Source organism: Pseudophryne corroboree, chromosome 1 (assembly GCF_028390025.1).
Source record: "Pseudophryne corroboree isolate aPseCor3 chromosome 1, aPseCor3.hap2, whole genome shotgun sequence".
Lineage (NCBI taxonomy): Eukaryota > Metazoa > Chordata > Amphibia > Anura > Myobatrachidae > Pseudophryne > Pseudophryne corroboree.
In genome coordinates this window covers 1,175,021,734-1,175,045,329 of record NC_086444.1, presented here as the reverse complement: position 1 = coordinate 1,175,045,329, position 23,596 = coordinate 1,175,021,734, and the positions used below count along the sequence as shown (strand labels likewise).

The 23,596-nt window shown below is 45.6% G+C and overlaps 1 protein-coding gene across 1 annotated transcript in view; it reads right to left on the bottom strand.

Annotated features, from left to right (window-relative positions):
- LOC135050975 (indolethylamine N-methyltransferase-like) overlaps positions 1-16,522 on the bottom strand; it is a 30,060-nt gene extending 13,538 nt beyond the window's left edge. The window contains exons 1-2 of the mRNA XM_063957197.1: positions 16,372-16,522; positions 9,103-9,310 (exon numbers count right to left, since the gene is read on the bottom strand). Coding sequence (XP_063813267.1) covers positions 9,103-9,310; positions 16,372-16,522 — 359 coding nt within the window. The remainder of the gene's footprint in view (positions 1-9,102; positions 9,311-16,371) is intronic.
- Positions 16,523-23,596: the final 7,074 nt, after the last annotated feature.

Here is a 23,596-nt window from a genome sequence, read left to right as displayed (position 1 = left end):
TTACGACTTCCCCTCTGGGATGACCATCGACTCCCAGCAGCAACAACAGCAGCGCCAGCAGCAGTAGGCGTTACACGCAAGGATGCATCGGAGGAATCCCAGGCAGGAGAGGACTCGTCAGAATTGCCAGTGACATTGCCTGCAGGACTATTGGCATTCCTGGGGAAGGAGGAAATTGACACTGAGGGAGTTGGTGGGGTGGTTTGCTTGAGCTTGGTTACAAGAGGAAGGGATTTACTGGTCAGTGGACTGCTTCCGCTGTCACCCAAAGTTTTTGAACTTGTCACTGACTTATTATGAATGCGCTGCAGGTGACGTATAAGGGAGGATGTTCCGAGGTGGTTAACGTCCTTACCCCTACTTATTACAGCTTGACAAAGGGAACACACGGCTTGACACCTGTTGTCCGCATTTCTGTTGAAATAGTTCCACACCGAAGAGCTGATTTTTTTGGTATTTTCACCAGGCATGTCAACGGCCATATTCCTCCCACGGACAACAGGTGTCTCCCCGGGTGCCTGACTTAAACAAACCACCTCACCATCAGAATCCTCCTGGTCAATTTCCTCCCCAGCGCCAGCAACACCCATATCCTCCTCATCCTGGTGTACTTCAACACTGACATCTTCAATCTGACTATCAGGAACTGGACTGCGGGTGCTCCTTCCAGCACTTGCAGGGGGCGTGCAAATGGTGGAAGGCGCATGCTCTTCACGTCCAGTGTTGGGAAGGTCAGGCATCGCAACCGACACAATTGGACTCTCCTTGTGGATTTGGGATTTCGAAGAACGCACAGTTCTTTGCGGTGCTACTGCTTTTGCCAGCTTGAGTCTTTTCATTTTTCTAGCGAGAGGCTGAGTGCCTCCATCCTCATGTGAAGCTGAACCACTAGCCATGAACATAGGCCAGGGCCTCAGCCGTTCCTTGCCACTCCGTGTGGTAAATGGCATATTGGCAAGTTTACGCTTCTCCTCCGACAATTTTATTTTAGGTTTTGGAGTCCTTTTTTTACTGATATTTGGTGTTTTGGATTTGACATGCTCTGTACTATGACATTGGGCATCGGCCTTGGCAGACGACGTTGCTGGCATTTCATCGTCTCGGCCATGACTAGTGGCAGCAGCTTCAGCACGAGGTGGAAGTGGATCTTGATCTTTCCCTAATTTTGGAACCTCAACATTTTTGTTCTCCATATTTTAATAGGCACAACTAAAAGGCACCTCAGGTAAACAATGGAGATGGATGGATACTAGTATACAATTATGGACGGACTGCCGAGTGCCGACACAGAGGTAGCTACAGCCGTGAACTACCGTACTGTGTCTGCTGCTAATATAGACTGGTTGATAAAGAGATGTAGTAGTATGTATGTATAAAGAAGAAAGAAAAAAAAACCACGGGTAGGTGGTATACAATTATGGACGGACTGCCGAGTGCCGACACAGAGGTAGCCACAGCCGTGAACTACCGTACTGTACTGTGTCTGCTGCTAATATAGACTGGTTGATAAAGAGATGTCGTAGTATGTATGTATGAAGAAGAAAGAAAAAAAAACCACGGTTAGGTGGTATACAATTATGGACGGACTGCCGAGTGCCGACACAGAGGTAGCCACAGCCGTGAACTACCGTACTGTACTGTGTCTGCTGCTAATATAGACTGGTTGATAAAGAGATGTCGTAGTATGTATGTATAAAGAAGAAAGAAAAAAAAACCACGGTTAGGTGGTATACAATTATGGACGGACTGTCGAGTGCCGACACAGAGGTAGCCACAGCCGTGAACTACCGTACTGTACTGTGTCTGCTGCTAATATAGACTGGTTGATAAAGAGATGTCGTAGTATGTATGTATGAAGAAGAAAGAAAAAAAACCACGGTTAGGTGGTATACAATTATGGACGGACTGCCGAGTGCCGACACAGAGGTAGCCACAGCCGTGAACTACCGTACTGTACTGTGTCTGCTGCTAATATAGACTGGTTGATAAAGAGATGTCGTAGTATGTATGTATAAAGAAGAAAGAAAAAAAACCACGGTTAGGTGGTATACAATTATGGACGGACTGCCGAGTGCCGACACAGAGGTAGCCACAGCCGTGAACTACCGTACTGTACTGTGTCTGCTGCTAATATAGACTGGTTGATAAAGAGATGTAGTAGTATGTATGTATAAAGAAGAAAGAAAAAAAAACCACGGGTAGGTGGTATACAATTATGGATGGACTGCCGAGTGCCGACACAGAGGTAGCTACAGCCGTGAACTACCGTACTGTGTCTGCTGCGACTGGATGATAAATAATGATATAAAAAATATATATATATCACTACTGCAGCCAGACAGGTATATATATTATATAATGACGGACCTGCTGGACACTGTCTGTCAGCAGAATGAGTTTTTTATAGAATAAAAAAAAAAACACCACACAAGTGAAGTCACACGACGAGTGTTTAACTTTTTCAGGCAATCACAATATAGTATACTACTAACTATACTGGTGGTCAGTGTGGTCAGGTCACTGGTCAGTCACACTGGCAGTGGCACTCCTGCAGCAAAAGTGTGCACTGTTTAATTTTAATATAATATGTACTCCTGGCTCCTGCTATAACCTATAACTGGCACTGCAGTGCTCCCCAGTCTCCCCCACAATTATAAGCTGTGTGAGCTGAGCACAGTCAGATATATAATATATACATAGATGATGCAGCACACTGGGCTGAGCAGTGCACACAGATATGGTATGTGACTGTCTTGTACTCCTGGCTCCTGCTATAACCTATAACTGGCACTGCAGTGCTCCCCAGTCTCCCCCACAATTATAAGCTGTGTGAGCTGAGCACAGTCAGATATATGATATATACATAGATGATGCAGGCATGCAGCACACTGGGCTGAGCAGTGCACACAGATATGGTATGTGACTGAGTCACTGTGTGTACCGTTTTTTTCAGGCAGAGAACGGATATATTAAATAAAACAACTGCACTGCTGGTGGTCACTGTGGTCAGTCACTAAACTCTGCACTCTCTTCTACAGTATCAGCCTCAGGTCAATCTCTCTCTCTCTCTCCTAATCTAAATGGAGAGGACGCCAGCCACGTCCTCTCCCTATCAATCTCAATGCACGTGTGAAAATGGCGGCGACGCGCGGCTCCTTATATAGAATCCGAGTCTCGCGAGAATCCGACAGCGTCATGATGACGTTCGGGCGCGCTCGGGTTAACCGAGCAAGGCGGGAAGATCCGAGTCGCTCGGACCCGTGAAAAAAAACATGAAGTTCGTGCGGGTTCGGATTCAGAGAAACCGAACCCGCTCATCTCTAGTGTACACCCGGTGTTACTAGATGATCCAGCGCCTATCTGCGCTATGGGAGTGCACTGAGACGCTCCCATAGCAGTGAATGGGGCACGTGCATGTCACACACGCACGCGCTTCCCAGGCGCTGCGATAAGCGATTCTCAGTGGGCGCGCTGCGGTGCAGATGGAGCCACGATTAGACCTTATGCAATGCAAGTGAGCGGTTAGGCCACAGGGATTGTCACTGTCAGATTATTGGTATTAGAAAAAAAACTCCCATCGTAAGAAGGTTTAGTACTGCTCATGTCAGCTGTAAATGTAACAAGAATATAAGTGTAGTAGATGGTGACCCAAGGCTAATATAATGGTCCTCCCCCAGGAAATGATTTGTTTGGAGGTATACAGTAAATTATTCTGTTACTGTTTATTCGGTCTTAGCTTGTGTATTGAAACCCATTCTGTGATGTAATGTATTGTTCCATCCACAGTTCCAGTGAATGCTCTGCGATGAACAGGGGAATGTCATATGGAATACTAGTAAATGGGATATGGGATATGTCAGGTCACCCCAGCTGCACCCACCCCATCCTGTCACTTTGGAACTGCAGGGCATGACAGGGCCGTCTTAACAGCAGTGCAGGCCCCTGGGCAAAGTAATATACTGGGGCCTCTACCCATCCTCCAGCAGTAGGAATGGGGAATGCTATCAACGGCAGCTTTGATGTCCGTCAGGTAGCAGGGGGTATTCTATCTTCTGCTCAGCATGTAGAACCTGGACCAGTAATTTCTGCTTTTTACTCCTTTACTGCACAGATGGGGTGGGAGGTAGATCACTAAACTGTTGAAGGAGGCAATGGGCTGAATGAAGGAGCCTCAGTACATGACTTCCAGGGTGGTAGGGGATGTTTAATATGCAGGGGAGGGGTGGATAGTGGATTGGTCTTAATATTTATAATTTTCTGGTGGGAGGGCTGCTTGCTTAATTGCAGATATCTCCATTTTCTGTAAATAAATATCTTAGCTTTCAATGGGATAAAAAAAGAAACTAGAGAGTACCACCTTTCAGGAGGTACTGGGAACCTGGGTATCAGAGTTCAGGAGCCAGAGCAATCCACCCAACAAAAATATAAAACTGTATACCAGGCGTGTAGAGCTGGAGCAGGGACCAGCTGCTGGTAGGCTGATATCTCTGGTTCTGGGCATAGTAGAGACGATCTGTCAGTGTCCACCGAAAGGGAAGATTCCCAACTTTTGGAATATACCCTTAGAAAAACTCTATGTCAGACAAAACATGAGATACAGTATCTGGCTCGGAAGAGCAATTAACAGGCTCAGATGGGAGTCAATGCTTTGAAGTCGGATATGTCTGGTTCCCCAGTGATGATTTTAAAATATCTGGTGCCCATGGAAAAATGGGACCCTCAACTATCAGCCTAGGGCCCTTATACTTCCGGGGCCCTAGGACAACTGCCCATTGAGCCCATATAAAAAGACGTCCCTGGGGCGGGACCCCCTCACATGACTAGAATGGGGAAAGACCTGGCTGTGTGAAGACAACCCGGAGGCAGGTCAAAGCTACCATGGCAGCCGAGCCGCTCCCCCCCGCACATAACTTGATGATCTCATTTCTATCAGCAGTCATCTTTATGTAATAGATATCATCTCTTATTAGCTCACTATTTGTAATCAATACAATTGATGGGATTTAGATTTTTTTTATTAGGTGTTCTGTTCCTACAAGTAAGACAATTTGAACAGACCTGACGTAGATCAGATTTTTAGTAGAGATGAGCGCCGGAAATTTTTCGGGTTTTGTGTTTTGGTTTTGGGTTCGGTTCCGCGGCCGTGTTTTGGGTTCGACCGCGTTTTGGCAAAACCTCACCGAATTTTTTTTGTCGGATTCGGGTGTGTTTTGGATTCGGGTGTTTTTTTCCAAAAAACCTAAAAAACAGCTTAAATCATAGAATTTGGCGGTCATTTTGATCCCAAAGTATTATTAACCTCAAAAACCATAATTTCCACTCATTTTCAGTCTATTCTGAATACCTCACACCTCACAATATTATTTTTAGTCCTAAAATTTGCACCGAGGTCGCTGTGTGAGTAAGATAAGCGACCCTAGTGGCCGACACAAACACCGGGCCCATCTAGGAGTGGCACTGCAGTGTCACGCAGGATGGCCCTTCCAAAAAACCCTCCCCAAACAGCACATGACGCAAAGAAAAAAAGAGGCGCAATGAGGTAGCTGTGTGAGTAAGATTAGCGACCCTAGTGGCCGACACAAACACCGGGCCCATCTAGGAGTGTCACTGCAGTGTCACGCAGGATGTCCCTTCCAAAAAACCCTCCCCAAACAGCACATGACGCAAAGAAAAAAAGAAGCGCAATGAGGTAGCTGTGTGAGTAAGATAAGCGACCCTAGTGGCCGACACAAACACCGGGCCCATCTAGGACTATTGGCATTCCTGGGGAAGGAGGAAATTGACACTGAGGGAGTTGGTGGGGTGGTTTGCGTGAGCTTGGTTACAAGAGGAAGGGATTTACTGGTCAGTGGACTGCTTCCGCTGTCACCCAAAGTTTTTGAACTTGTCACTGACTTATTATGAATGCGCTGCAGGTGACGTATAAGGGAGGATGTTCCGAGGTGGTTAACGTCCTTACCCCTACTTATTACAGCTTGACAAAGGGAACACACGGCTTGACACCTGTTGTCCGCATTTCTGGTGAAATACCTCCACACCGAAGAGCTGATTTTTTTGGTATTTTCACCTGGCATGTCAACGGCCATATTCCTCCCACGGACAACAGGTGTCTCCCTGGGTGCCTGACTTAAACAAATCACCTCACCATCAGAATCCTCCTGGTCAATTTCCTCCCCAGCGCCAGCAACACCCATATCCTCCTCATCCTGGTGTACTTCAACACTGACATCTTCAATCTGACTATCAGGAACTGGACTGCGGGTGCTCCTTCCAGCACTTGCAGGGGGCGTGCAAATGGTGGAAGGCGCATGCTCTTCACGTCCAGTGTTGGGAAGGTCAGGCATCGCAACCGACACAATTGGACTCTCCTTGTGGATTTGGGATTTCAAAGAACGCACAGTTCTTTGCGGTGCTTTTGCCAGCTTGAGTCTTTTCAGTTTTCTAGCGAGAGGCTGAGTGCTTCCATCCTCATGTGAAGCTGAACCACTAGCCATGAACATAGGCCAGGGCCTCAGCCGTTCCTTGCCACTCCGTGTGGTAAATGGCATATTGGCAAGTTTACGCTTCTCCTCCGACAATTTTATTTTAGGTTTTGGAGTCCTTTTTTTACTGATATTTGGTGTTTTGGTTTTGACATGCTCTGTACTATGCCATTGGGCATCGGCCTTGGCAGACGACGTTGCTGGCATTTCATCGTCTCGGCCATGACTAGTGGCAGCAGCTTCAGCACGAGGTGGAAGTGGATCTTGATCTTTCCCTAATTTTGGAACCTCAACATTTTTGTTCTCCATATTTTAATAGGCACAACTAAAAGGCACCTCAGGTAAACAATGCAGATGGATGGATTGGATACTAGTATACAATTATGGACGGGCTGCCGAGTGCCGACACAGAGGTAGCCACAGCCGTGAACTACCGCACTGTACTGTGTCTGCTGCTAATATATAGACTGGTTGATAAAGAGATAGTATACTCGTAACTAGTATGTATGTATAAAGAAAGAAAAAAAACCACGGTTAGGTCACTGGTATATACAATTATGGACGGGCTGCCGAGTGCCGACACAGAGGTAGCCACAGCCGTGAACTACCGCACTGTACTGTGTCTGCTGCTAATATATAGACTGGTTGATAAAGAGATAGTATACTCGTAACTAGTATGTATGTATAAAGAAAGAAAAAAAAACCACGGTTAGGTGGTATATACAATTATGGACGGGCTGCCGAGTGCTGACACAGAGGTAGCCACAGCCGTGAACTACCGCACTGTACTGTGTCTGCTGCTAATATATAGACTGGTTGATAAAGAGATAGTATACTCGTAACTAGTATGTATGTATAAAGAAAGAAAAAAAAACCACGGTTAGGTCACTGGTATATACAATTATGGACGGGCTGCCGAGTGCCGACACAGAGGTAGCCACAGCCGTGAACTACCGCACTGTACACTGGTTGATAAAGAGATAGTAGTATACTCGTAACAACTAGTATGACGACGGTATAAAGAATGAAAAAAAAACCACGGTTAGGTGGTATATAATACAATTATGGTTGGACGGACTGCCTGCCGAGTGCCGACACAGAGGTAGCCACAGCCGTGAACTACCGCACTGTACACTGGTTGATAAAGAGATAGTAGTATACTCGTAACAACTAGTATGACGACGGTATAAAGAATGAAAAAAAAACCACGGTTAGGTGGTATATAATACAATTATGGTTGGACGGACTGCCTGCCGAGTGCCGACACAGAGGTAGCCACAGCCGTGAACTACCGCACTGTACACTGGTTGATAAAGAGATAGTAGTATACTCGTAACAACTAGTATGACGACGGTATAAAGAACAAAAAAAAAACCACGGTTAGGTGGTATATATTATAATACAATTATGGATGGACGGACTGCCTGCCGAGTTCCGACACAGAGGTAGCCACAGCCGTGAACTACCGCACTGTACACTGGTTGATAAAGAGATAGTAGTATACTCGTAACAACTAGTATGACTATGACGACGGTATAAAGAAAGAAAAAAAAAACCACGGTTAGGTGGTATATAATACAATTATGGATGGACGGACTGCCTGCCGAGTGCCGACACAGAGGTAGCCACAGCCGTGAACTACCGCACTGTACTGTGTCTGCTGCTAATATAGACTGGTTGATAAAGAGATAGTATACAATACTACTAATATACTGGTGGTCAGGCACTGGTCACCACTAGTCACACTGGCAGTGGCACTCCTGCAGCAAAAGTGTGCACTGTTTAATTTTAATATAATATTATTTATCATGTACTCCTGGCTCCTGCTATAACAACCTGCAGTGCTCCCCAGTCTCCCCCACAATTATAAGCTTTATATACAATACATTGATGTGCAGCACACTGGGCTGAGCAGTGCACACAGACTGAGTCACTGTGTGACTGTGTATCGTTTTTTTCAGGCAGAGAACGGATATATTAAATAAAACAAACAACTGCACTGTCTCTGGTGGTCACTGGTCACTGTGGTCGTCAGTCACTAAACTCTGTCTGCACTCTGCACTCTCTTCTAATCTACAGTATCACAGCAATCTCTCTCTCTCTCTCTCTTCTAAATCTAATCTAAATGGAGAGGACGCCAGCCACGTCCTCTCCCTATCAATCTCAATGCACGTGTGAAAATGGCGGCGACGCGCGGCTCCTTATATAGAATCCGAGTCTCGCGAGAATCCGACAGCGTCATGATGACGTTCGGGCGCGCTCGGGTTAACCGAGCAAGGCGGGAAGATCCGAGTCGCTCGGACCCGTGAAAAAAAAAGTGAAGTTCGTGCGGGTTCGGATTCAAAGAAACCGAACCCGCTCATCTCTAATTTTTAGCACTCTTTTGTTTTTTTACCATCCTATATAATAAAAGGCTAACGCTGCTCCACACCTCTATGGGGGCAATTCAAGTGTTTTGTGCACCGGCAGCCATTAGATGGTGCCTGATGGAGCAATTCAAACGTTGCTCCACTCAGGCAGCACAGCCGCCGCCGCTGACACTACTGTTCTGTTGTTCCATCATTTCCACGGGCTGCTAACAAGTTTATGGATAATAATTAAAATATAATTATATAATTACCTTGCATCTCCTTCCTCAGCTGCAATTTGTGCAGCAAAAGTCCAATCATGGGCATCTGGATCTTTATTCACCCATTTTTTCAGTTCCTCGACACATGGGTCATTACAGTCTAAAATGATAATTTCTTTGAATAACGCACAGGCTGGGAAGAGTTGATAGATGCTGGGACCAATAGATAGATCAATTAGGATTTTTCCACTAATGTTTTCTGTAGAAAAAAATAAATACATTTGTAATAAAATGAAATCATGAAAAGTAAAACACCATTCAGCGTAGAGTATCCCTCACTTAAGTAGAAGGCTATGCAGCCTCATGTTGACAAGGACTATATAGACAGTCATTATTTCTACACCACATTGTCTTATTTTACTATGTTAACCTGGTTAAAATTAAGACATATGCCATGTCTATTTAGTCATACTGTCAACAATAGGGTTATAGTTAGGGTTTGGCTTAGGGAAAGGGTGAGTTGTCGACATTATGCCAATGTTGACATGTACTCTGTTAACATGGAGTACCTGTCGTTATTTTTGAGTTTCCGTTATGATCGTAGACAATATAACTGTCAATAACTGTCAATAAATCATGCCACACTCAGTAGAAGTCGCTTCACAGAGGGTGGTGGTAAGGATCCAACAGACAAAAATTTAAAAAGTAGATATTGGGTGGTGTGCATTGGACGCAGCACGGAACTGCACAGTTGTCCACATTTATTCACATATTTATTAATAATTATTTATAAAGTGGCTACTTATCAAACAGTGCTTTATTTATTTATAATCATTCAAGCAGAACTTCCAATGAGCAAATGAAGCTTGTAGTACACACTCCCCACTGATACATTTTTATTGTCACGGTCGAGTCCCATTATTATGATCACCTTCTACATTTGGCCCATGTAGTACGTCACGTGTTGTGCACTGGCTTGGTGGGTATATAAGGTGTGCGATAGGCCGTCTGCACACATATCACTCGTTGCTGTCATGGGTAAGAGGGGCGATTTATCCAAGTTGCAAAAAGGGATGATTATCGGCTTTTGGGCCAAGAGTGGCAGGTTTCTGAAACAGGGCAGTTTGTGAAATGTTTGCCTGCTTCTGTGGTTTAGGTGTATCATGACTGGACAACTGGCACCATTGTGAATCACCGACATGGAAACTGCGGAGATCCACGTGCCATTGATGTGAGAGGTAAACGTCCACTTCGAAGGTGCGTGAAGGCCGACCGTCACGCTACAGTGGAGTATCTCACCATCAAAATGAACCTGAGGGCTACCAGACGTGTGTCTAAAATGACAGTTTAGTGAACCCTACTGTGTATGGGGCTCCGAAGCAAATGGATGGTCACTGCACCTACAGTAGCTGGTGGTCATAATAATGTGACTTGACCATGTATATGGGGACATTTGTTGCATTGTATCCATCACATAAATTTAAAAAGATAAAGATTGTTTAAAACTATTAAACACCTTCACTGCTGATGGTTTTCTGACCCTGGTGCTGAGGTAATTTTTTTCACATTTGCGCTTGTCACATTCCAACATCAATACCACAGATTTTTTTTTATGCAGTACCTACACAAAATATACTGTACAGTACCTTTTTTTTTTCCCCAGAATACTTTGTATTTTTAGAAAATACCATTATTTTTTTTTACTCATTCTATCATATGTAAAACAAAACAAAAAAAATAAACCAAATCAATAACCCACCTTTCCAAAATACTAAAATGCAGTGAAATATTCACTGTCTGAAGTTAAATGCTTACTTTATGTAGGAGGAATATTGTAGCCCAACAGGGCCAACCATTTTAAAAGCTAGAAAACCTACCATGTTAAATGAGAGATTAATTTTTTAACAAAATATGAGGAATATATGGGCTTTAGATAAACCCCCCCCATCCCAACTGTGGAAAATGTTACTTTGTGTGCAATGTTTCAGTTATACCCCTTTCACATCGCAAAAATAACCTGGTATCGACACGGGTCAATGTGCGGTGTGAAAGGGCCATGGCCGAATTCCTGGGTCGCTGCCCTGGTAATTCAACCCGTGTTATAAGACGTGTTATTCCCGGTTTGAATCCTGGTTCAGTGGCAGCGTATACGGATTCGGCACGGGACCTGTTTACTACATAGGGAGAGGCAGCGTGGAGATGAGCTCAACTCCCAGCGTCGCCTCTACCCCATTGCTGGCTTTGTTCCCCACCACTTTGGCAACCGACCAGGCAAATTGCCCGGTTGGGAAGCCAGCGCTTGGCCTCCAATGCCGGATCCCACCCAGGAAGGACCCGTTTCCAATTCCTGGGTGAGATCCGGCATTGGAGATGTGAAAGGGGTATGTTAGGTGTACAGGGACGGACTGGTGTCCGAAATCGTCCCTGGCATGTTTGTGCGCATGTGCACATGAAGGGGCGCGTGCTGTGTACGGGGCCGCGCAAACACTAAAGTTGGAGGCATGGTGCGAGTCAGCAGGGCGTAGACTCGCGGCACGCCCCCGTTTCCAAGGAGATGGATGGGGGGGTGGGGGCACATGACCAGCACACGGGGGCGTGCCACGAGTCATGGGGACATGGACTCACGGCATGCCTGCATTTCTATGTAGACAGGAAGGGAGGCAGGGGAGCAGCCAGAGCAGAGAGCAGGAGGCTGTGCTACGCGCGGCCTTCCTAGGTCTCTGCCTGACAGGACCGGCCCACCAGCCCATCGGCCCTTCTGGAATTTTCCAGAAGTGCCAGATGGGCAGTCCGGCCCTGTAGGGGTCTATTCATGAAGCAGTGAAAAGTGTGGAGAAGTTGCCCGTGGCAACCAATCAGCATTGAAGTAACATTTATAATTTGCATACTATACAATTATACGGAGCAGCTGATTGGTGCCATGGCTAACTTCTCCACAGGCTCACTTCTCCACTCTTTTCACTGCTTCATAAATAGACCCTTATAGTCTGCTAATAGGGAACATTGTTTTAAAGAGGAGACTCGCCTCCTTCATGAACATGTGGGCAGGGCAGTAGAGGGCTTGGATGGGCACAGATAATGTAAAGGGCGTAGCAGGAGGCGTGTCCACATCCCCTTAAAAAAATTATGACAAATGTTATTTTCAGTGCCATGCTGATCAAGGTGGGGGGTGCCATGAGGACATCAGTCAGGGGCTAGTCCAGGGGCAGTCAACAGTGTGATTGCTTTCACCCCACAAAGTAGAGGAGGAAGCAGCCTCCATGGCCCCAGTGCAGCCCAGCACACTGCAGCGTGTGTTGGGCTGGGGAGCATACTGTATGATGCTGACAGGTAAGAGGGGGGCCAGGGATGTGGCAGAGGTAGACCCCTGCTGAGACCCTCCAGCAAGCCTGGCTCTCGGTAATTAGTACCTGCTCACCCCAGGGTCATTTTAACAAAATTTAAGGCCCTGGTCAAAGCAATGTACTGGAGCCCATATCCACTCATTCACTGAAATAAATGGGAAAAAAAATCATAAAGTACACCTCCTGCTGTCTGGCACTGTCTCTGCACATACATCCACGCAGTGAATGGCGGTTAGCACTTTGATTGCTGGATAACTCCAACCATCCACCAATTAGCATGCTGACAGACATTCACTGTCTTGTGCAGGCTGGGAGGCAGGTAGAGAATGTTGTCTGGTTGCTCTGATTGTATTGGACAGCATTCTGCCTTCCAAGAAGCTCTGGAGACACCAGCCCGGGATGCAGATGCTCCCCAGCTCAGCCCAACCCTGCTCAAAGGACTCTAGAATCATTAAGATAGCCCTGGCTCCCTGCCTCTCTGTGGCCATGTGTGCGGGTCAGTATGGGGGAGTTAGGGCACAATGTGCCCTTTCCACATTTATGGAAAACTATTTTTTTGCACAGCACTGGGTGGTATTTTCTGGTTATCACTAATAATTGCTGCTAAGAGGGCCAGATAATTTTATAGAGGGGACTCTCTTTGAAATGTAGGTGACAGATGTATTGTGCTAATGGGCATGATAGCGCCTTCCCAGCCATACAGTATATGTCTGTTTTCTGTAGCACAGGGTAATACTGTCTGCACAATAACCGCTAGTAGGACACATCATGTGAAAGTGGGGAGTCAATACTTTTAAATAAGGGTGCACACTTGGATGCAGTTGTCATTATGGGGATGATAGGGTATGTTAGTGCCCCACTCCCCCTCCCCAATATATGGAAAATTTAAGTTTTCCATAACATGGGGTAAAATTGCCTGGTGATCACTAGGAAATACACACTAAGGGGCCTCAATCTTTGAAATACGGGATGCCCCTATTTCAAAAATTGGTGCCCCTTAATTATTTGTAGCCAGGTTGAGTGAGCTCTTCCCCCATGCCTGGATTACATATTTTTTTATTTTTCTGCAGTGGAGTGCGTTTGGTCACCAAACATTAACTGTGATGTGGGCACTGCAGTTGAAAGAGGGAAGTGCCCTATTTAAAACTAGTGTAGCGCCATCTTTGCAGGTTTTGGAGTTAGAGGTACTTAAAATCACTGCCCCCACAATTTGTATTCTTTGTTTTTTTTGTATTTTTTAATTGTGCTTCCAGATGTGACCTGGGGGCTGCCAGGTGTCCCCACCAGTTGTTAAGACCAGAGGAGGGGAGTTAAGAAGACTTTTTGTGTGTGTGAGCAAGGATGAGTGGGGCTTGTCTGCTGCAGTCTTATTGTACACTTGGAGGACAAGTCCCACTTGTTCTCCACAGAGAAGGGGTTAAACAATCTAATTCATATGGGACATAATTGTACACTGACACTAGCAAAAATGTAAACTGTAAATGCAAATTTATATACAGATGTGCCCTCATGCACTGTTGCTTAAATCGTGGCAAAGAACCTGTCTTGTCAAGTGAGGTCTGGGTGGCTGAGACGCAGGTAGCGTCTTGTGTCTTATTCAGATAAGGAAACTGGGTGCATAAAACTACAAGCAGCAGCCCAAAGGATCTGGAACACTGTGAGTGGAATTGTTATGTCATCTGCAATTTGAATAAGTTACAAGTAAGAAAAATAAGGTTTGCTGCTCATCTTGGTGCATCTCAGTTGTTCCTGGTGTCTTGCGCTGTATGGCATTTTGAGGCTAAGTATATGTGGACACATTTGTAAGGACAATATAATTATGAAATTTGAAGTTATCATTTTATTGTACTTAATTAGAGAAATTTTATAAATATAAAATTAAAAATCATAACAATATAACACCTAGTAGAAGGAAACTCAAGCCATTTACAGAATATAATTCAGTACATGAGAATTAGCGTATTAAAGAGATTACTATGCAGAAGCTATGGGGAGACTTCAATAGAAGGTGGGAAATTTAAAAATCCCATGGTGCGGGGGTTTTCCCGCTGCTGCAGAGTTTTACTATTCAATTAGAGGACAGAATATGAGATGCTGGGATATATATCTATATATATATCTTCTATATCTTTTTTCACGCACCCCTAGAGCAAGTCTGATTTTTCCTGAACTTGTTATTTTTAGGAAAAATCAGCAGAACTTGCTCTGTCACCCCAGCGGCACCAATCCCCTTCACCTCCACCCTTTCTGAGGCCTAATTAAGCAATTAGAATTCTCCAGTTAGCTTTATAATTCTGTAAAAATTACCCTTCCAAGGTGATGTCTTCACCAGTGTAGGGACCTAGTTTCCTGCAGCAGCGATGAGGGTAGTAATGTGTGTGAGTGTGTGTAAGTGTTTGCAAATATTGTGAGTACTGTATGTGCTGAGTTTGTGTGACCCTCGGTGTGGGTGGCCACCCCTTTCCCCATGTGTGTGATCCCTTCCCAGAGGCAGCAATCACATCTTTCAGCATCCCCCTCACCTCCCAGCAGCTCCCTCCCCAGTGTGAAGATGGAGGGAAGACCACTGGGAGCCACAGAGACCACCAGAAACCTCCGGAGAGGTGAGTATCTTTTTTTTTTTCTTTTTCACACACCGTAGGGTATTCAGAGCTTGAAAACCCAAGACCACTTTTTTTAAATTGACTACTATGGGTATCAGAAGCGCGCATATCTGTGGCAATCCAAAATTGTGTGCAAGGTGTTTTTTATGTGAAATCCTTGTGCCCAATTGAATTCCCCCCTATGTGATAAAAGATATATAGGTTTCTATTCATGAAGCAGCTTCATGAATAGTCCCCATACTTACCAGACATACAGTATGGATATACCCATAAAGAAATGGAAAATATACGGTACTTTCAGCAGTTTTATAAGGAAAAGACCCACTCTACCCCTACCTAGCTGGCTCCTGACAGCAGTGTTGTGATTTGCAGATTGAAAGGGGGCATGGCCTTATGCCATGAAGCATCTGCCCCATTAGAGACCTGTGCTGAAGCCTAGCCAGACTGTAACATGTCTTTCCCCGTCCCTTCCTTCCTCCTCCTCCACATGTCTCTCTCGCTCTCCCTCTGTCTGTCCCTCTCTTTGTCTTACCCTCTTTATCTCCCTGACACTATCTCTCTCCCTGACATGACCTCCCTCTCTCTTAAGTGCTGCCACTCTATCCCTCTCTCTGACATCTTCACTCTCTCCCCTCTCTCTTTTTCCATCACCCTCTTTCTACTGCTCCTCTCTCTGTCTCTCTCCTCTCTTTCCTTCTCTCTGACACCCTCTCTCTCTTACTCTCCCCTCTCTTTATCTCTTTCCCTGACATCCTCTCTCTCTCTCTTGCACTGACACCCTCTCTCTTTTCCTGACCCACCTCTCTTTCCCTGACACCTCACACCATCTCGCTCTTTCCCGCTCCTCTCCTGACATCCTCTCTCTCTCTCTCTGACACCCTTTTCTCTATCTCTCTCTTCTCTCTCTCTTGCTGAAATTGTCTCTCTCTCTCACTTATTCTCCCCTTCTCTCTCCTTCTCTCTCTGCCTTTTACCCTCTCTTTCTCTGTCTTTCCCTGAAACCCTGTTGTCTCTCACTCACTCCACTCACACTCTCTCCTGCACCCCTTAGGGGCTAAGCAGTGACAGCGGTGGGGTGTGCAGTCAATTTTATTGGTGGGGTCCCCACACATTTGTTGCCCTGGGGCACACACACTAGTTTTTATCCTGCCCTGCAGGGGAATGAACTTATCAAAGATCATTTCAGTCACATGTACAGGGTAGAAGCAAGGTTCTGTGTAAATCTATAAAAGAATGAAAGACAGATACTGTAGAATTATAATGTTATGGCCAGTGATATCCCTCCAGTGTCTATCCCACATTTTGCACTACTCTATACAATGGAATACATGATGCAGCCTAACAAACACAGCATACTCTATCTACATACATACCTGTGGAAAACACTTTGTGTAGTAGCTTCATTGGCAATATGACTGCATCCTGTAAAATAGTTTTATCCTCTGTTGCTGAAAAATATGATTTAAGCATTAGTTTTGCATCAAAATCATCAGATTGGTTATACGTCAGTGAAGAGGACGCCATTGCGTAAGTCTTTCAACAGCAAATTATTCTACTAATAGGGAAAACCTCAACCACAATTTATAGTGCATTAACAGGATGGTATGAATAATACATGGGTGTTATTTCAATATTTATCACATGCTGATATTTATTTACAGTACTACAGTCACATGGTAGCCTGCTCTCTACACAAACACCCTCAGGCCTGATAACACAAAGGAGGAGGGGTTGGAATATTTCTGTCCCAATTTTTCACATTGTACAGTTCTACCACAGACTCCATTACTCACATTTACATAATTTGAAGTATATTCTATTAGGATTTTGATCCATTTTTCTCTGTTTCTGCCATCTATCACCCACCTGGGCAACAAAAACTATTTCTGGAAGATTTTTCTGCTTGGCTCCCTCACTTCTTATCCTCTGATATTTTCACACTCATTATGGGTGAATTAAATATCGCTATTGACAATCTCCCAATGCCCCCAAATTACTCCTTCTAACCTCCTCTCATGGCCTTTCCTAATGGTCTGACTCCTCTACTCATCAGGAGGGTCACTGCCTTGAACTTGTATTCACCAGATTATGCTCAGTTTCTAAATTCACTAACACTCCTTTCTTTCTCTCAAATCAAAACCTTATTGTGACAATCCTGACTACATTTCTCATGTTTGGTGTCTTTCCTCTGACATCACTCCTGTAGTTCAGCATACAAGCTGCAGTCTGTGTTATTGCTGAAAACTACTGATTAGTCACCTGTGTTTAGCAGCTGGTCTCTGCTCATTGTGCTTAGTTGTCAGTGAAGTATATTCATGCTGCTTCTTTACAGCGCATTCAGCATTCTGTGTATAATCCTACTTTAACCCTCCATAGTGCTCTACTTCCTGGTGTTTGACCCTAAACCAGGGGTGGAGAACCTCCGGCACGCGGGCCGTATAAGGCCCGCAAAGCCGTTTGGTCCAGCCCACCAGCTTGTGTCAGTGAGACACGCTGCCGCTCAGTCCGGCGGCAGCGTGTCTCAGCTGTCAGAACAGGGAGGAGAGCGCGGCTGTCGGGTGGGAGCGGCGGCGTGTAGAACTTGAAACCAGCCAATGGTTCATGAGCCAATCAGAGCTCGCGGATCGGCAGCCAATCAGGAGCCGCCTCTACCGGTCCGCGAGCTCTGATTGGCTCTCGAACCGGTAGCTGGTTTCAAGTACAACACGCCGCCGCCCAACATATCCGCGCTCTCCTTTGTGTCCCGCCGAAAGCAGCACGGTAAGCAGCACAGAGGGGAGGGGGGGGGGCACATCTATATACCTGGCACTGTGGGGTGCATTTGTATACCTGGCACTGTGGGGGCATCTGTATACCTGGCACTGTGGGGACTTCTGTATACCTGGCACTGTGAGAGGTATTTGTATACCTGGCACTGTGAAGGCATCTGTATACCTGGCACTGTGGGGGCATCTGTATACCTGGCACTGTGGGGACATCTGTATACCTGGCACTGTGAGGGGCATTTGTATACCTGGCACTGTGGGGGCATCTGTATACCTGGCACTGTGGGGGCATTCGTATACCTGGCACTGTGGGGGCAATTGTGGATCTGGCACCGCACTATTGGGGGCATATGTGTTTCACGTCCCATTTTAACTGACCATATCCATTTTTTTGACATGTGCGCACCTCCGGCGCGCGCACACAGTACCTCTAAGGGGCAGACCTACTGGGGGGCAGGGTAATTTTTTAAGTTGAGAATTTTATAAATATCCAAATGGCCCTCGGTAGAAAAAAGGTTCCCCACCCCTGGCCTAAACCATAGATGTTGCCACCTTGGTTCCAGCAGCTGACTCTCTACTGAACAATCCTGTCCAATCTGACACTTCCAGCCAATCCATAGCAACCCAGAGGTATATATCTTGCTGCTTTCCAGGGCACAGGTGGCCAGTTCCATAAGTCACACAGCTCTGTGTGTGAGTGGCGTAGCTGTGCTCCCCTGCTGAACCAGTCTGCTCATGAGGACACTTACCATGACCTAGTCTCTTCCATTGTTAAATCTGTTGTCGACATTTATACATTGTATAATCCAGAACATCTGTGCAAGTCCGATATTCCAGACCACTGGTGAAAGTACGATATTCCAGACCATCAGTGCTAATCCAATATTACAGACCATCAGTGTAAATCCAATATTCCAGATAATCAGTGCAAGTCCAATCTTCCTGATCATCGGTGCCAGTTCCAAGTCTTCAGTCAACAGAACCAGTCTGATATCCCTTGGGTATCAGTTCCTAGACTGAATCTCATTCTTACTCTCTAGTGATAGCATAGGGGACCCAGACAGGGAGCCAAGACTGTCCCATTTGGGCACAGCTGGGCCCAATTTCCCTTGCGGGAATCCCTGGTGAAGACCACCTGTGGTTTAAGACTTTGTGTCGCTGTTCTTCGCCAACTACCTCTTGCTAGTTTTGGTATGTGGATTATTGTGCCTTTTACGTGGTTCCAGCCTAGATCTCCGGAATGTGAAGAAGCTATATAAGACCTTCCAACTTTGTATACTAATCTCCAACTAGTTCTGTGACACCGTCGGAAACACAAATATCTCAGAACCTGACTCTTATTACCTGTATGCTTTCCTCCATTACTCCATAGTCAATGTTACCGAAGTCTACCAAACCTCCTCAAACCCACAGAAATATTAACACCCTTAATTTTCAACAACTATCCACCACTCTGCAACAACTATTCTCACCATTTTCTACATTTACCTCTCCTGAGCATGCTGTATCACACCTGAACCAGACTCAAGAAAAGGACTCAAGGAAATTGCTCCAGCTACCATTAACACTCCACACAGACTTACAGATGGAGCTGTACTCATCCAGTGCGGCTCCATCACCAGCGTGTACTCCCGGCGTGACTAGGCGATCCATCTGCCTAGCCCCGCCGGGAGTGCACAGAGATGCTCTCCCATTCTAGTGAATGGGGCTCGTCTTCGTCATGGGCGCACGTCCGCTCGCACGAAGACGCTCTCGGCTACCATGGCTCCATCTGTAGATGTAATATGTGGCACTCTAAAATCACAAGACACCTACAAAAGCTTTCACGTAAAGTAGAACATCAGTTGCGTAAATCTCGTACTTCAAGTGACTTCCACACATACTGTATTAGACCGTTTACCACTCTTATCATAAAACTCTGGACACTGCCAAACAACAAATTTCCAATCTTTCATCTCTGCCCAAGCTTTCAGCGCCAAGCAACTTTTTTATACATATAAATCACCATCTCTAGTCTCCAAACCTTCAAGTGCTCCCTGAAAACTCAGCTCTTCAGAGAAGCTTATCAAAATCCGGACCCACCCACATAACATTCAAAGTCTCCCTATCTAATTACATCCCAACTGTACAGTCCACAAATAACCTCACATATTTTGTCTTTCTTCACTTTCACATCCTCCTGACCCTTTGCCAAAAGTAACACTCAAGGATCCTCGGGAGGAAACTCGGTTAGGAGAGGGCTCCTCAGTCTTGCCAGTGACAGGGCCTGCAGGACTACTTACATTCCTGACTGAGGAGGAAGTTGACGTTAAGGGAGTTGGTGGTGTGGCATGCAGGAGCTTATATGCCAGTACCAATGTAATTATACGGCAGGATCACTGTAATTATGATAGGCATAGCGCCTGCTGCTGTTGCTGATGCTGCTGTTGTTGCTGCTGGGAATCGATCGTCATCCCAGAAGGGAAGTCGGAAGACCACTTGTACAACTTCCAGTAAGCAATTGACTGTCGAACAGTCCTTTGTGAGGAAGATGAAATATGACAGCAGTCATCCTTTTGCAAAGCGGATAACTGAGGCCTTGACAGCTATGTTGGTGTTAGACGTGCGTCCGGTATCCGCCGTTAATTTAGTTGGACTAATTGTTTGAGGTACTGTGTCCCCGGTATCTAATCCCATCTAGGTTCCACTTCACTAGGCAGGCGATACCGAGAATGTACAGAGACATCAGAAAATGTGTCCTCAACGTCCTACAAAATGCAGTTGTACCCACTGTCCACTTATCCATGGACATGTGACAAGTGGAACAGGGCAGACTAAGGACTATATGACTGTAACAGCCCACTAGGTAGATGTATGGCCTCCTGCAGCAACATCAGCGGCGGCACCAGTAGCAGCATCTCGCAAACGCCAACTCATTCCTAGGCAGTCTACGCTCTGTATCACCGCTATCCGTAAGAGGCACACCACTGACAACCTCTTACGGAAACTGAGGGACAAAATCGCACAATGGCTTACCCCATTTAGACTCTCCTGGGGATTTGTGATATTGGACAATGCCACCAATATTGTGCGTGCATTACAACTGGGCAAATTCCAGCATGTCCCATGTTTTGCACATACAATTAATTTGGTGGTGCAGAATTTTTTTAAAAATGACAGGGACATGAAGGAGATGCTGTTGGTGGGCTGAAAAATTGCGAGCCACTTTCGACATTCAGCCACCACATGCCGAAGACTGGAGCGCCAGCAATCACTCCTTAACCTGCCCTGCCATCACATGAAGCAAGAGGTGGTAATGAGGTGGAATTCAACAATCTATATGCTTCAGAAAATGGAGGAGCAGCAAAAGGCCATTCAAGCCTATACATCCACCTACGATATAGGCAAAGGAGGGGGAATGCACCTGACTCAAGCGCAGTGGAGAATGATTTCAACGTTGTGCAAGGTTCTCCAACCCTTCGATCTTGCCACACGTTAAGTCAGTTCAGAAACAGCCAGCTTGAGTCAGGTCATTTCTCTCCTCAGGCTTTTACAGAAGAGGCTGAAGAAATTAAAGGAGGAGCTAAGATGGAGCGATTCTGCTAAGTATGTGGGACTTGTGGATGGAGCCCATCATTCGCTTTGCCAGTATTCAAGGGTGGTCAATCTGTTGAAATCAGAGCACTACATTTTGGCCACCGTGCTCGATCCTAGGTTTAAAGCCTACGTTGTATCTCTCTTTCTGGAAGACACAAGTCTGCAGAGGTTCAAAGACCTGCTGGTGAGAAAATTGTCAACTCAAGCGGAACGTGACCCATCAACAGCTCCTCCTTCATTTTCTCCCACAACAGGGGCTGTGAGGAAAATAATAAGATTTCCTAGCCCACCTGCTGGCGGTGATGCAGGGCAGTCAGGAGCGAGTGCTGACATCTGGTCCGGACTGATGGACCTGCCAACGATTACTGACATGTCTACTGTCACTGCATATGATTCTGTCACCATTGAAAGAATGGTAGAGGATTACATGAGTGACAGCATCCAAGTAGGCATGTCAGACAGTCCATACGTATACTGGCAGGAAAAAAAGGCAATACGGATGCCCTTGCACAAACTGGCTTTATTTTACCTAAGTTGCCCCCCCTCCAGTGTTTATTCCGAAAGAGTGTTTAGTGCAGCTGGTAACCTTGTCAGCGGGTGGCGTAGGAGGTTACTTCCACAAAATGTGGAGAAGATGATGTTCATCAAAATTAATTATAAATTCCTCCGGGAAGACCTTTACCAGCAGTTGCATACAGAAAGTACACAGGGACCTGTGATGGTGGATTCCAGTGTGGATGAATTAATACTCTGTGAGGAGGAGGAGGATGTACACAGTGAAAGGGGTGAGGAATCGGAGGATGAGGATGAGGTCAACATCTTGCCTCTGTAGAGCCAGTTTGTGCAAGGAGAGATTAATTGCTTCTTTTTGGTGGGGGCCCAAACAAACCAGTCATTTCAGCCAGAGTCGTGTGGCAGACCATGTTGCTGAAATGCTTGGTTTGTTAAAGTGTGCAGGTCCTGTTTATATAACATAAGGGTGGGTGGGAGGACGCAAGGACAATTCCATCTTGCACCTATTTTTCTTCTTTGCATCATGTGCTGTTTGGGGACTATTTTTTTTTTAAGTGTCATCCTGTCTGCAACTGTAGTGCCACTCCTTGATGGGCCAGGTGTTTGTGCCGCACACTTGTGTCACTTAGCTTAGTCACACAGCTACCTCATTGCACCTCTTTTACTTCTTTGCATGATGTGCTGTTTGCGGTCTATTTTTGTAAGTGCCATCCTGTCTGCCACTGCAATGCCACTCCTAGATGGGTCAGGGATTTGTGCCGCAAACTTGTGTCGCTTAACTTAGTCATACAGCCACCTCGTTGCAACCTTTTGGCATAAAAACAATATTGTGAGGTGTGCAGTGTTCAGAATAAATTGGAAATGAGTGAAAATTAATTCTACTGAGGTTAATTATACCGTAGGATCAAAATAACCCCCAAATTATGTGATTTTAGCTGTTTTTATATTTTTTTTAAAAATAATCCAGATCCAAAACCAAAACCAAAACCAAAACATGAAATGGTGGTTTTGGCAAAACCAACACAAAACCAAAACATGAGCGGGGAATTAGAACCAAACCCAAAACACAAAACACAAAGTGCCTGCTGCACAACTCTACTTATAACTAGAGATGAGCTGGTTCGGTTCTCAGAGAACCAAATCCAACCGGACTTCACATCACGAGCCCGGATCCGAGTCAGGCTCGGGTTTTCCTGCCTGACTCGGAAACCAGAACGAAGCAAAATGTCATCATCACGCTGTCGGAATCTCACGGGGTTTGGATTCCATATAAGGAGCTGCATGTCGCCGTCATTTTCACTCCGGCATTGGAAAGTGTAGAGAGAGGACACGTCTCCATCCTCAGTGTCCTCTGCTGCCATATGTCCAGTGCTGCTGTGCTGTACAGTCCAGTGGTGATGTGTTGTTCTGCATCAGTCCAGTGGTGGTGTGTTGTGCTGCATCAGTCCAGTCACAGTGGTGGTGTCCTCTGCTGCCATATGTACAGTATACCAAAAGATTTTGTCAAATCGGCGCACAACATCTTACATAAAAATATCCAGACGGATTTGGTCGGATATATTCTTAATGGAGAAGTTTCTGTGTTCCAAAAGTCCCGTGATTCATATGTCTTTCAGTTCTGTGAATCAATTTCTTTTATCTCAAACAAAGAAAAAAGATCATGGTGCAGATCCACTTTATCAGGGACAAAGGATTTATTTTACACAGGAAAACTCACATTTAAAACAGATAAAACAAGCATATA